This window comes from Spironucleus salmonicida, chromosome 3, assembly GCF_000497125.1.
Source record: "Spironucleus salmonicida strain ATCC 50377 chromosome 3, whole genome shotgun sequence".
Lineage (NCBI taxonomy): Eukaryota > Fornicata > Diplomonadida > Hexamitidae > Spironucleus > Spironucleus salmonicida.
Window position 1 is genome coordinate 915,144 of NC_090598.1, and position 13,361 is coordinate 928,504.

The window sequence follows — 13,361 nt, forward strand, 5'->3', positions numbered from 1 at the left end:
TATAAAATCTACTAAAAATAATTGCGAAATAATATATGTTATTAATGGTTTTATTAGAAAATCACTTTATAGTATGAATCATATAACCACTCGCAACATCGCATTGTTTCTACACATGTACTTTGATGATATCCCGCTCAAAGATATTTATGACTTGGTATACGGCCTTCTTATCCATGGTGGCTTGGTGCCAGAGTCATTAGTTTGCTGCCTTCCATTGTTTGTTCGGATTTTTGAGAGCAATCACCAAATTGACGACTACGAGTCAACAATTACTGCGGTATTATCCTTAACCAACAAGATGATTGTTGATGCGCCATCACGACTTTATAAATTCGTTAAGGACCCCCATCAGGTGAAGGTAGAAGAAAATAAGATACTTATCATGCTGGACTATAAAGTGTATTTTGATGACGTTAGTTATCGAGATAGCTACTTTAAATTAAAGAATTTACAGCAAAGCATGACTCCAGAAACTAGCTTATGACTAAGTGACCTTACTATATAGAAATAATATTATTTATCATACTACCGCATCCTTAAAATGCGTTCAATTACACTGGCGTATCGTCCATCGTAAAGCATGATTGACAACATGCAAATACAGATGAACAGGACGGACAATATCAAGAATTACCTGGTGCTCCGGGACCGCCTGCTGAACTGGTTGTGACCTCAGACCATCTCCAGCAGCACGAACAGGTTGTTGATCTCGGCCGTAAATTTCCCCTTAATGCGCTTCGCGGTCTGTATAATCCTGGCTGGATCCCCGCCGCCTTGTTTCATCATCTACACGACGCCCTCATCGCCGTTCTCCAATATTTCGCAGCTCGACTCATAGGCGTACGCAATCAGCACTTCGAGCAATGTCTGGTCTAAATTGGTGCTCGCCATGACCACGTCTAAGATTCTCAGTGAGAATTTAATTCCTTTCTTGGCGAAGCCCGTGAAGATCAGTCCGCTGAGCGCGCAGTCCACCAGATGATAGACGCTCTGCGACAGTCGCTCCTGGATGACGTGCAAGGGCTCGCCCTGGTCCTCGAACAGGCGGATGACCGCCTTGAAAATGCAAATGGAGTACGTCTTGATGGTCTGCTCCGCAAACGACTGGAAATCCCGGAACACCCTGGACCCGCAGTAGTGCAAGACCAGCGCCAGCGCCTGCTCCTCCGTGTCCGCGCTCAGTAACAGCACAGCGGTTAGAAGCGACAGCCCCTGCACGTAGAAGTTGTTGTGGAGGATGGCGGCGCACACCACGTTGTTCAGTGGATGGAACAACAGCTGGCCTGCCTGGAACAGCCAGAGCGAGGAGAAGGTCCGGTCGATGTCCGCGAGCAGCATCGAGTGCTGCTAGACGTAGTTGCTCGCCAGGAACTGCGTCTCCAGGATGTCCCTGTCGTGCACCAGGTTGAACTCGGCGTTCATTGGCAGGAGCTTCACGCGGTAGAGCAGGTCCCGCGCCGTCTGCAGCGTCTGCGCGCCCAGGAACGTCGTGTACAGCAGATATTTCGTATAGTTTTCGTTATTATTTATAAGGATCATTAATTTAATAATATACACAATGCCTATATATCGAAATTACGCTTCGATTAATCCATTGATGCATATTATATACAGAATTGAAAAAATTATTGTTTTATTAAATTTTACAATAGTATATTATACAATAATTAAGGAATTAGATTGAATGCTAGTCATTACACTATATTGTTAGTAAACATAGGTGTTTCCAACAGCATTAAAAATAGTGACTGTAACAAATCTTACTAACTGTCATTTTCAACCAGACGAAATACTTACTTATAATCTATCATTTTAAGTATCAAATGTATCCTTCGTTTACACATAAATACTAAATATAGTAAACAACATCTCTACTATCACGATCGAACCACGATCTTCAGAGGAACAAAAAGCATTCGATATGTTCCTGACAACCTATGCCCAGTTTATCAGCAACGTTACGAATTTTCACCGGTATGATGTGGTAATAATTAAATGGAACGAGGACCTTATTGTTATTGATTAAAAAATTAACTATAAGATCCTATTTTACTCTATAATTTGTTTATTCTTAACTTTCGCAATGATTGCTACAATTCTGATTATTAAAAAGGTTAAAAGTGATAGGTAAGAGCTACAATCGCAGATAGAGCAAGATACATTACAGTTTAAGAAAAAGTTAATCCCTACTGCTTCATTTTACTACGTTAAGTGATACTTTTCCATTTTTATATTGATTTTTACTTTAAATAAAATATATTGGATTAAGTTTATATATTGGATCAATCATAGTAATGTTGAGTCATATTTATACTATATATTATATATTATTAACCATTTCTGAAAATGACAGTTTCCTACACTGTATTCACAATGGCTCTTAAATTAGCGTTATAGGAATTCCATAGTATTTATGCATTATAATATCAACTACCTCCTCTACCCTTTGAACCGTTCCAATATTACAACTACATCATTAATAGTGATCTCCTCAAAAAAGGCTTTTTAAGCTATCTGCGGGTACACGTTTGCGAGGTTTACCGCCTCAGAGAAGATACTATGCCATTAAAAATGGAGGAACGTTCTTTCAATCGAATTTATAAATAAACTGTTTTAGGGATTTAATAAAGTAAGCGAAAAGAATCTGGCACCAAATTAGCTACATATGAAAATTATTTAATTTAAGATACAAATTATGATAATACTCGATTTTTGAATAAATTTAAGGAAGAAATGTTGAAGATACAGGCGTGTTGGGTGCCGTATTAAGTACCTAATAAGCCAGAAATAGTTCTAGTATAAAAAATGGAAAAATTTTAATTTCCGAAGTATTTATTGGAATAAATTGCAATTTTGACACTAGACGATAATGTTTAGAGCAAGCAACAAAATGGTGCATATAAAAATGCATAAAATAGTGTGAAGTGAGTAATAATTTCACATCATTTCGATTTTCTCAACCACCTCAAATACTCCTTTGATCGCTGATGTAAGCAAAATAATTTAGTTAATATCCTCCTCATCAATGAGTTTTTCTGATAAAATATTAATTTTTAATTTTAATAAATCTAAAATACTTTCATCTTGATTACTAGATACATTTAAAGTAGGTAAATTTTCATCATTTATAAATTTATTTTATACACCTTTAATGCTCTATTCAACACGTCTTTTCGCATCTTACACTAATTTATCAACATTTACCACTTATTATTTTACTGCTGGTACATCCCCTTTATATCCACAAGCTCCACAAGTAACGAATGATTTATCTGGGGAACGCATAAGTGGTGAATAACAATTTTAGATAGGACACGAATCATTTAGCATACAATACTATTATAAAAGTAATTATGACGTGATGTCTTCACGGGGCGCTTATTTTTCATAAACTAGTTTAACATCACAAATAGGGCAATACATAAATTCAGAATCAGGAGAAGATATTATAGGTTTTTAACACTTAGGACATTTTTATTTAGATGGAGGAACTAACTTCCAGTTAAGGCCCAAATAATAATCAATTGGCTATTTAGCTTCAAAAGTCATTACACAGAAGTGGAATATTAATAATTATAATATATAGATATATTATATGCTAAAATGAAACTATTTTACAATCATCCATAGCTTAAACCTTCGAATCTTCCCCTTATTCAAAGATTACCATTTTACTATTAATAATCAATGTATAATGAAAAATTAATATTAAAGAAACAAAATGCTTATATATTAAATAAAAAACCACCTACTACTAGCTAAACAGTTATTGAGATAATGAATAAAACATAAATTGATCCAATTCTCTATTAATTTGATGAAGACCTTTAGAAACCAAATAAATTTTCCGAACTTGAATAACCTGCATTGATATAAACTTATAATAAGTATGATCGTAATAGTTATGATATTGTGCTAAATTATTTGAAAAAAAATAAAAAATCAGTCAGATTTCCTATTATAAAAAAGATGTCAGAGTGAATTATTTTGTTACTATACACGCAAATGCTACCAATTTTTAAATTTGTTCTTATTGAAATAGATAAATCTTATCACAAAAAAGTTATACCGTTTCTTAATAAAGATTATAAAAATTATAATGAATTAAGTAATATTAGTGTATTGTAAATTAAGTATTGAAACAGCTATAATATATTGATAATATATGAACTATATAAGGAAGATAATATTTATTTTTAGTAGATTTAGTTTGACACTATTCACCTGTTTCTCACAACAACTTCATTATAAAATCTCATACACTACTACATTTTATTTTTAATACTTAAAACGTATTGTACTTATTATTAAGTAGTGACATGACAATTATTTAGTATATGAAGTAGCATCTATGATTATATAACTTGAACACTGTGTAACGAGTTTGCAAAATAATGTGAACAAATTAGATTTATAAATTCAATATGACGTATATAATATGAGCAAGCTAGTTATCTTTTTTTATTTCAATGCTTATTAGTTTATTTGTAACTATTGCAACATTATAACAATATTAGATATTATATTTCTGCTTCTAAAACATAAACCACAAACATTAAATTTTATCAATAGTTACACTAAAATATAATAAATTAAATATATTATCAAATCAATCAAACCATTCCTTCAAATGGACTTCAACAAGTTATCTATTAAGGACGTTGATGTTAAGGATAAAGCTGTATTTATCCGTGTTGATTACAATGTCCCACAGGATGATGCCGGCGTTATTACCAATACTGCTCGTATAGATGCCTCTATCCCCACCATCCAGCATGTATTAAACAGCCATCCTAAGTATATTGTTTTATGCTCTCATTTGGGTCGTCCTAAAGGTACTGGCTTTGAACAGAAGTTTTCTATGAAGCCCGCTTCTGAAGCTCTTGCAAAGATTTTAGGTAAGCCCGTCACTCAGCTTGAAGATGTAGTTGGCCCTAAGGTTGAAGAAGCACTCAAAAATGCTAAGTAAGGTGAGATTTTCATGCTTGAAAATGCTCGTTTCTATAAGGAAGAAACAAACGAAAACGAACAAGATGAAACAGTTAAGACTTTCAGAAAGAATCTCAAAGCTTTAGCTGATATCTATTGTGATGATGCCTTCGGTACTGCTCACAGACCTCATTCTTCTATGGTTGGTGAAGGTTTTGATATCCGTTGTGCTGGTTTCCTTTTACAAAAAGAAATTGATTACTTCAAAATCGCTCTTGCTGAACCAAAGAAGCCTTATCTCGCCATTCTCGGGGGTGCTAAGATTTCTGATAAGACTAAGCTCATCCATAATCTCCTCCCAAAGGTTGATAAAATCATTCTCTGCGGTGGTATGGCTTACGCTTTCCTTAAGAAACAGGGTATGACCATTGGTAACTCCCTTTATGATCCTAAGTGTGACGCTGATGTTGAAATCATCATCAAAAAGGCTGCTGAGCTCAAAGTTGAAATCATCCTCCCAATAGATTTCAGATGTACTCAGGATTTTAAGAACGATGCTGAAATGAAAATTTTCACCAAGGAATAAGGGATTCCTGATGGCTGGGAAGGTTTAGATGCTGGACCAAAGTCTGAGGAAGTTTTCAAAAAGGCTGTCTTAGATTCTAAGACTATTATTTGGAATGGTCCCGCTGGTGTTTTCGAATTCGCCAACTTCGCCAAAGCTACTTTTGCTATTTGTGATGCTTGCGTTGAAGCTACCACTAAAGGTGCTATCACCATTATCGGTGGTGGTGACTCTGCTACTGCTGCTAAGAAAGCTAAGGCCGTTGACAAGCTTTCCCACGTTTCCACTGGAGGTGGTGCCGCTCTTGAACTCCTTCAGGGTGATATTTTACCTGGTGTTGCGAGATTATCTAACAAGTGAACGGTTTTATTGATTTATATGATATTAATGAATATTGCTGAGCAAAATAAATTTAATTGATAAGAAATTTAGACCATCCCAAAGCTTTGTTTTTATTAAAGTAGTATTCAATCCTCAATATATTATTAAATAATTAGTTCTCTTGTGTACGAATTTTTATTTATTATCTCGTTTAACAATATTAAAAGATAATAAATAATTATTATAAAATTAATCTCTTTGCATTTTAAATTCTTTAATTTTGAGATTATTTTCTTTAAAGTTATAGTAATTAGAAAATAATTAAAATATAAAGATTTTTGTTCATGTACCACTAAAATAAACCAATAGATATTAAACTTTTTTTTCAAATAACTAATTGAGGAAAAACTATAGAAAGTCCCCCTTTTTATAGATCCATAATGAGAGCACAGTCTGTGGTCTATGAAATATCATCGGTCAATAAAATCCACTTCCTAGCAGACCGTAAACTGCTATTACATAGAGCTTCTATTGCTCTTGCAAATTTTCTTCGACTACTGATTAAGCCAACTTTAACGTGTTATTTCTTAATATACATTAGGCTAAAAATGATAATTCCAAAGCATATTCCGTCCCCTGGAATGAATCTCGACGAGAAAGGAATGAAATTTGTATACCCTTATTAAATAATTTTAAAAATCGCAAATTAGGATCTAGACAAATGTGTAAATTTTAAAACTTTACGCACGAACTAAGCTAAATCATTTGGCAATGTAGTTTTCCATGATGTAGTATACACAAACTTCAAAGTATCTGGGACAAATAAAGTTGAAATAGCAGTATTATCAATAGGCTAAAATGTGGATTTAAGTAGTTCGCTGGCTATTTAAGTATCATCTAACACAATATCATTGTTACCTGCCTGTAAAATTTCTATTTGAGTTCCTAGCTCTAAAAATGAAGCAAATTCTACAGAATCTTCAATACTAACTATTTTGGCCGTGAAAAATAAAGGCGTATCTGAATAAATCTAATAAATCTAACCATTACGTAATTGTTCATAAACAGCAGTCTGTAAAGATAAGGAGTCACGTTGCGTTATTATTGCTTGTTTGTCGCTTACTTTAACGTTTTTAATAGATTTTCGATAGATAATCTAGTTAGGCTTTAATTATATAGCAGATACTAATGTTACTTTAGATGACAGGTTTATAACTTTAATATCTTTATTAAATTAGAAATTTGTTAATGTTGGTGACTATAGGAATAATATTTGTTAAATGAATGGATTACTCTGATAAAAGTTGTAGAATTATAATAGTAAAGGAAGTGTGATTTAGTTAACATGGAATAGGGTCAACTATGCGTCTTTTATGTTGATACTGATACTATGTGTTGTATTAATACATGTGACATTGGATTTAAGATAGAATATTTCAAGCTCATCAGAGTTTGTAAAGAGAGTAATACGTAATGGTTATTTACGATTTAATTGAGATATAAAATCTGGAAAAGCAGATTATGCTAACACTGTAGCTACAATATTACCTTCAGATAGGTTTTTAATAATAGTGTTCATTTTGAAATTGAATTAGTTTTTAAATTACTCTTATTATAATAAGCAGAATATAATAGTGAATTCACTTAAGCAAATCCCGAACCCACTTGAGGATTGATTTTGAGTTTATTTTCCCTTCAAACAATGTTCTAGACCCATTAGAGATAAATACGATAGTTGGATATCCGGACACTAGCTACTCTTGACAAAGATACAGATTTTACGAGCAATCAACTTATCCTATTTAGAATCCTAACTCACTACCATAAGCAAGCTTCTTAATTTCAGAAGTAGCTCTAATACAGTGAGAACAATAAGGGGAATAAAATTTCAGGAGAGTTGGTTTTTCTAATATGAAATTATCAAAGTTAATTGAAGTAAGATTTTGTATTTCAGTTTAAAGTAGAAGAGCAAACATATTTCGAGTCTCAAAACTTTATGTATATAAGTGTATATTAGCGATTGGAGTGGATATTCGTTGTATTTAAGAAGGGGTGATTGTGATTCATAGAGTTGGAATGCAATACTCATTTATAACCTTTAAAGTTAGGTAAATAATATTTACCACTTCCACAATGAAAATTGTGGAAGTAATGCATCCTCTCATTAAGCACAAAGTTGGTCTCATGCGTGCAAAGGACGTCTCCATAGCTCGTTTCAGAGAACTTGCATCTGAAGTAGGCTCTCTTCTTACTTATGAGGCTACTGCATCTCTTGCTACCGAAAAAGTTACAATCGAGAGTTGGTAGGGCCCAGTCGAGATCGACTAGATATCTGGTAAAAAGTTTACAGTTGTACCAATTCTTCGTGCTGGTTTAGGCATGATGGACGGCGTCATCCAACATTGCCCAGGTGCTAGAATTTCCGTTGTAGGTGTTTATCGTGATGAGAAAACCCTCCAACCAGTACCATATTTTGACAAGATCTGTGCTGGTATTGAATAGCGTATGGCTTTAATTGTTGATCCTATGCTTGCTACTGGTGGAAGCATGATAGCAACGATTGATTTACTTAAGAAAAAAGGATGTACGAATATCCGCTGCTTGGTTCTTGTTGCTGTACCTGAAGGTTTGAAGGCGCTTGAAGCCAAACACCCTGATGTAGAGATTTATTGTGCTGCAATTGATAGCCACCTTAATGAGTAAGGTTATATTATTCCAGGACTTGGTGATGCAGGTGACAAGATTTTTGGAACAAAGTGAAGATTTCTCCACATTTAATTGTAATTACTAGTTTATATATTTTAATATCTATTATAAAATACAGTATAGATATTATATATAATTCATATACACTCCATTAAACTTTCCATAAAATGAGAGTTTCCAACTAGTCATTTTTGACAAGAATATCGGTTTTTACACTAACACGAGACTCAACAGTAGAGTATCCAGAATATAGACTTTCTACAAATTATGACATTCATCTTTCAGCACCAGATTTTACTTCATTAAATGATTTAAAATCCGCGATCTCTGAGAAAACAAATGCTGGATTTTTATCATCATAATTCTTTAGAGTAGCATTTTTAGGACAATTTACTACCTCTGGAACTTTTTTAACTACTTCAACTGAAGTTTCAACACAATTTTTATAGCAAACTGATAAAATATTCGATTTAGTAGTTGTAAGATATACAAAGGTTCAAAGTTATTAGCTCAAAAATCTAATTTCGTAAGAAGAATATCGTCAATTAGATGCATTGCTTCGTACAAAAAGGACTTATGCTAAGAAAGACATTTCTGACGATGAAATCGAGCCGGTGTAAATCAAATTTTTTGATTAATTTTAAATTAAGGGGGCAAAAAGCTAGATTATCAGTGAAATTTTAAATTCCCCTGCTAGTAGATTTTATGGCCCTAAGATGGTTGAGGAATGGGGATAAAGAATTACTAATCAAGAGCATAATAGTGTATGGTTACCACCATCCGAGTTTCCTTTAGTTCAAAACGGTGAGAATGGAGGATACCTTACTGTTAGTGTGTCGGCGCGGATATATGGGGTATGTATGAAGTTCGCCGGTATATTGAACTCTGAGTGAAGTTAAGCTATAATAAAAATTTGTTTAAATTATTATTATTGTCATCTTAACGATATTTTCTAGAAAACTATAATAAAATATTCATTATAAAGATATTTTCCTTATGTTATTAAGTATATCTGAATAAGAATATTTTCATTTATTCTTAAGAATAGGATCCTCTTTATAAAAGAATCGGGAACTATAATACGTTGTAAACCTATTGATTATCTTTTAAATAACAATACTAATTATTAAATATTACTTATTATTAGGTTATTTTAATTTTTATAGCAAATAATAAATTTGTATTTTAAATAAATACGGGTTTATTATAATTTAGGTTACAAGCATAAATAATAAATATCACAAAATGATAGCGATACTTTATTATATAGAACAAAATAAAATTTATCCATAATTTAATAGATATAACTTCCATAATGGTTCTAGGTCAAAATTCATGTAATAGTTTGTAAAATCGTTATGCGCTATGTAACAAAATAGAATTTATTGTAAATCCCTTTAGCAGTTGGAGTCTACCAGTTAACATTGAAACTCGTAATAATTTAGCTTATATGTTTCTTTCTCTGTGGAATAATACGTAAATTTATTTGGCTAGGTATCAAAGAAATAAGATCCGTAAACAGTAATCCAAGAGCAAATCTCACTTTACATTAGTTTTCATAGCATATTTAGCTTTGGGATGCTGATTGGAGACACTTTACTGTTTTTAAAAAGTAATGGTGGCGGATTACTTTTTAGCGTACTAAGGAACTACAACTACTCCTTATTTTTTGGCATATTGAGGAAAACTTGCTTTCGCCATTTCCTTCTAATTGCTAATATAATACCCCTTGTTAAATTAGCTCAGCTTGTTGCAAAGTTTGCTGTTATTTTCGGCGAACTACTGACATAACAACTCATACGCCCTAATTTGAGCATCTGCAGCCAAAGTCTAGCCCTCAATAGCCTGCGAAATCGCAGCCTACTCCGCAAGCAGGCTGACTGTGTATTGCTACACCAACTCTGCTTTAACTTGCTCTGGAATTCTGTCCGCTCCAGCAAACACCGATTTTTCGATCATATTCTCCACTACGTCATGCAAAGCCTCTGTTATTTAACCAAAATCTACCTCTATGTCCCTCGTAACTTATATCAGCTCTTTGGAGAACTACTGCTATAAGTCAGGCTGCTAAATGACCTTTCGGCCCGCCACACTCTCGTTCTCCGTCGTCTCGTTGTCCGTGGTGAAGAACGTGAGCTGCTCCGAGTCTGTCACGACCTGGCCCTCTTAGATAAAATCGGTAATGTCTGGAATGGAACCCTCATCCAGCAGGTCTTCGATATCAACTCCTCTGCTGGAGTCGCCCTCTGAGGATGCGCCACAGAGAGTAACTTTTTTACCGATGTCTAAATCCCGATTGGGCACCACACAGTGCGCTTCATTTTCTGGCAACGTGGCAGAATTTTTATGTAAGATTCTGGCATGTGGTGACGTGAGGTTCACGTTGGGCTCCGTGTTTAGGTCCCGCTGGCTGTCTGTAATGTAGCTTTTTGCGCAGAAGCTTCTTTCACCGCGCACAGCATGCGCGCTAGAACTCTCATGGCTACCGGCTGGGTTTTGCATAAGCAGCGAGCGGTCGAACGAAATTTCCTGGTGCAGTTTCACTCCTGGGGCCAGCTGTGAGTCGCTTTAACTAATTTCGAACTCGCATTATATCACATCATCTAGAGTCTGCTGGTCTGATAGCTGTTGATACCTCTCGATATCGAAGGACTCGTCTTGGATGTTCGACGAGAAGGAGGACATTTCGTCTAAAATAATTTGTTTATAATAATATATAATAATAATAAAAAGTTCATGCAGTTTGGCGCTTGGGTTTCGGCCAAACCAAGTGAGTTTCTTAGCGTAAGAACTGTGTATGTGATGAAATGGCGGTATTGCAAAGCTGTAGATTTTTAAAATAATAAATAGATTTTACAATATAATATTATAATTATCGTTAAATTATAAATGCTATCGTCGCTGGAGATCTTAGCGATGATTAACGGCCCCTGCCCACCACCGCAGGAGGAGCAAGCGCAGATGCTAGTAGACTAGCAGTAACATGTGATCGGGAGGCTTAAACGGCTCGTGCTAGCCTAAAAAGAGCAGATTAAACTCAAAAACGACGAAATAAACAGCCTACGGCACCAGCTGGGCCTGGATCCCATTATTTTTGCTGTTCCTGCTGGATCCTAGAGCGCTCGTAGCGTGGCACTGCCGTAGCCAGTAAAAGCAAACTTTCCAGGTCGCGCGTAACAGCATGCTATGGAATCAGAAAATGCCCACTCAACCTCACATATTGGTCGTAGCCAGCTTTAGGCGCCGGAAACTGCCGCAGATAGCCAATTTTCCGAACTGCTACTCTCCAATATTTCGCTTTTCGGCGTCCCGGCACACGTCCGTGGCCTCCAGCCGGTGCTCTTCGAACGCACCCTGGAGATATGTCGTGCTTTCACGCGGCGTGATTATAGTATCTCCTTGGCTATTTCCAGCGCCGAGCTGACCCAAATTATGGAAAATGTTCCAGAAATCAACTGCAAAATCGACCAGCGCGACAGCGGGCTCGCGCTGTCCGATTTTGTGCCTTTTGACGTGCAGCGGGCACTGCGCGATGTGACCGATGCCCACAACCCGCTACCGTCCGCAGTCGAGTTTGCGCTGAACTCGGCCGCTGATGCGACCCAGGGCGACGTATCCGCCGTCTTCGAAACTAGGGTCGGTAGCGCAGCCGCGTTCGCGCGGGCTGTGTGGCTAATTTTGGCTCATTGCGGGCTCAAGAGCGAGATCGTTGAAGGAAAAATCCTGATCTCCGGCTCCCGCCAGGTCATTGACCTCGCCGCACCAGCTGCGCTCTTCAGCGAAAAATTCGACATTTTCGACGAAAATTCACGCGTGCTAGCCCTTATATCAGATCGACAAAAGTTCATTATCACGCAGAATTTCGACTCTGCCTCCATACCCGAGAACGCGCCTTATATCACTTAAAACTATCAGTTTTACAGCATTTTGACGCTCCAATTTTCCGCTCCTTTTGTCCCCCAGAAGGTCGATCTGCAGCCTGAAATTTCGAATTTTACGGCCTTCGGGATCCCGGCGTCGCTACGCGTCGGGAAGCCTGCGAATTTCGAGGAGGTCTGCCTCCAAATATACCGAAATTTCACGCTCCATCCTGCTAGCTTCCTGCCCGAAATCAGCGAAAACGTCGGCGACTTGCGGAGCTACCTGGCGGATTTGCAGGCCAAAACGAGCGACTGGCTGCTGCTCCTGCGACGCCTGCACCCCGCCACGCTTGCGGCGGAAATGGTGCTGAATGGAGAGCGCCTGACGCGCTCTGCGCGCGTTTTCGACCTCCAGTACCTGCTCCAGCGTGCTGGCGTTTTGAGCTTCGCGGTGCGTGAAACCAGCTTACTTTTCGCAGGTGGAAGGGGTGTGGAAGGGGTTTTCGAGCTCAACCTCGCAGGGGGCGACCTGTTCGCGGTGAGCGCGCGGGAGGTCCAGGGGCACTTCGTGGGGCGCTTTGACGCATTTGACGCGCTCAGCGCAGCTGCAGACGTGGAGATTCTGCGCACGCAGACGCGCATTCTGCGTCGCAGCGCATCTGCGGAGGTGCTGGAGGAGCTTGCACAGGCGCTCGCGGTGGCTGGCGGCGTGCGGGAACTCACGGTGCAGCAGTTCGCTGGTTACTCCGTATATGAGGTCGTGCGCGGCGCGCTCGCGGCCGGGGAGTGCGTGCGCGTTGTGGAGCGTTTAGAGTGAGCATTTGGATTGCAGAAAAATGAGCTAGGTCGTTTTTTAGTTTAAAAAGCGATGCGCTGCTGCAATAGCTTGGGAGCATGATAAAAATTGCGCGCACTTCGTATTAATCCGTTTCCAGGCCTAAAGCGGCGGGTTAGTTTGCTATATTTATTTTACGCCT

General features: G+C 37.2%; 11 protein-coding genes across 11 annotated transcripts; 7 read left to right on the plus strand and 4 right to left on the minus strand. All coding sequences in view use genetic code 6, as the record gives it.

The window, feature by feature from the left end:
• Window positions 1-73: 73 nt before the first annotated feature.
• Window positions 74-487, plus strand: SS50377_22861 (uncharacterized protein; the record flags this gene model as incomplete). The annotated part of the gene is made up of 1 exon (XM_067906739.1): window positions 74-487. The coding sequence occupies one exon, from the start codon at window positions 74-76 to the stop codon at window positions 485-487; it is 414 nt and encodes a 137-aa protein (XP_067766007.1).
• A 188-nt stretch (window positions 488-675) lies between these two features.
• Window positions 676-1,542, minus strand: SS50377_22862 (TBC domain-containing protein; the record flags this gene model as incomplete). Its single annotated transcript, XM_067906740.1, has 1 exon — window positions 676-1,542. One exon carries the CDS (start codon window positions 1,540-1,542, stop codon window positions 676-678), a length of 867 nt encoding a protein of 288 aa, XP_067766008.1.
• Window positions 1,543-1,687: 145 nt separating this feature from the next.
• SS50377_22863 (uncharacterized protein) lies at window positions 1,688-2,218 on the plus strand (the record flags this gene model as incomplete). The annotated part of the gene is made up of 1 exon (XM_067906741.1): window positions 1,688-2,218. The coding sequence occupies one exon, from the start codon at window positions 1,688-1,690 to the stop codon at window positions 2,216-2,218; it is 531 nt and encodes a 176-aa protein (XP_067766009.1).
• Window positions 2,219-2,349: 131 nt separating this feature from the next.
• On the plus strand, window positions 2,350-2,931 carry SS50377_22864 (uncharacterized protein; the record flags this gene model as incomplete). Its single annotated transcript, XM_067906742.1, has 1 exon — window positions 2,350-2,931. The coding sequence occupies one exon, from the start codon at window positions 2,350-2,352 to the stop codon at window positions 2,929-2,931; it is 582 nt and encodes a 193-aa protein (XP_067766010.1).
• A 9-nt stretch (window positions 2,932-2,940) lies between these two features.
• Window positions 2,941-3,552, minus strand: SS50377_22865 (uncharacterized protein; the record flags this gene model as incomplete). The annotated part of the gene is made up of 1 exon (XM_067906743.1): window positions 2,941-3,552. The coding sequence occupies one exon, from the start codon at window positions 3,550-3,552 to the stop codon at window positions 2,941-2,943; it is 612 nt and encodes a 203-aa protein (XP_067766011.1).
• Window positions 3,553-4,633: 1,081 nt separating this feature from the next.
• SS50377_22866 (Phosphoglycerate kinase) lies at window positions 4,634-5,857 on the plus strand (the record flags this gene model as incomplete). Its single annotated transcript, XM_067906744.1, has 1 exon — window positions 4,634-5,857. The coding sequence occupies one exon, from the start codon at window positions 4,634-4,636 to the stop codon at window positions 5,855-5,857; it is 1,224 nt and encodes a 407-aa protein (XP_067766012.1).
• Window positions 5,858-6,203: 346 nt separating this feature from the next.
• SS50377_22867 (uncharacterized protein) lies at window positions 6,204-7,643 on the minus strand (the record flags this gene model as incomplete). Its single annotated transcript, XM_067906745.1, has 1 exon — window positions 6,204-7,643. One exon carries the CDS (start codon window positions 7,641-7,643, stop codon window positions 6,204-6,206), a length of 1,440 nt encoding a protein of 479 aa, XP_067766013.1.
• Window positions 7,644-7,951: 308 nt separating this feature from the next.
• Window positions 7,952-8,578, plus strand: SS50377_22868 (Uracil phosphoribosyltransferase; the record flags this gene model as incomplete). Its single annotated transcript, XM_067906746.1, has 1 exon — window positions 7,952-8,578. The coding sequence occupies one exon, from the start codon at window positions 7,952-7,954 to the stop codon at window positions 8,576-8,578; it is 627 nt and encodes a 208-aa protein (XP_067766014.1).
• A 113-nt stretch (window positions 8,579-8,691) lies between these two features.
• SS50377_22869 (uncharacterized protein) lies at window positions 8,692-9,417 on the plus strand (the record flags this gene model as incomplete). The annotated part of the gene is made up of 1 exon (XM_067906747.1): window positions 8,692-9,417. The coding sequence occupies one exon, from the start codon at window positions 8,692-8,694 to the stop codon at window positions 9,415-9,417; it is 726 nt and encodes a 241-aa protein (XP_067766015.1).
• Window positions 9,418-10,063: 646 nt separating this feature from the next.
• Window positions 10,064-11,209, minus strand: SS50377_22870 (uncharacterized protein; the record flags this gene model as incomplete). Its single annotated transcript, XM_067906748.1, has 1 exon — window positions 10,064-11,209. One exon carries the CDS (start codon window positions 11,207-11,209, stop codon window positions 10,064-10,066), a length of 1,146 nt encoding a protein of 381 aa, XP_067766016.1.
• Window positions 11,210-11,413: 204 nt separating this feature from the next.
• On the plus strand, window positions 11,414-13,201 carry SS50377_22871 (uncharacterized protein; the record flags this gene model as incomplete). The annotated part of the gene is made up of 1 exon (XM_067906749.1): window positions 11,414-13,201. One exon carries the CDS (start codon window positions 11,414-11,416, stop codon window positions 13,199-13,201), a length of 1,788 nt encoding a protein of 595 aa, XP_067766017.1.
• Window positions 13,202-13,361: the final 160 nt, after the last annotated feature.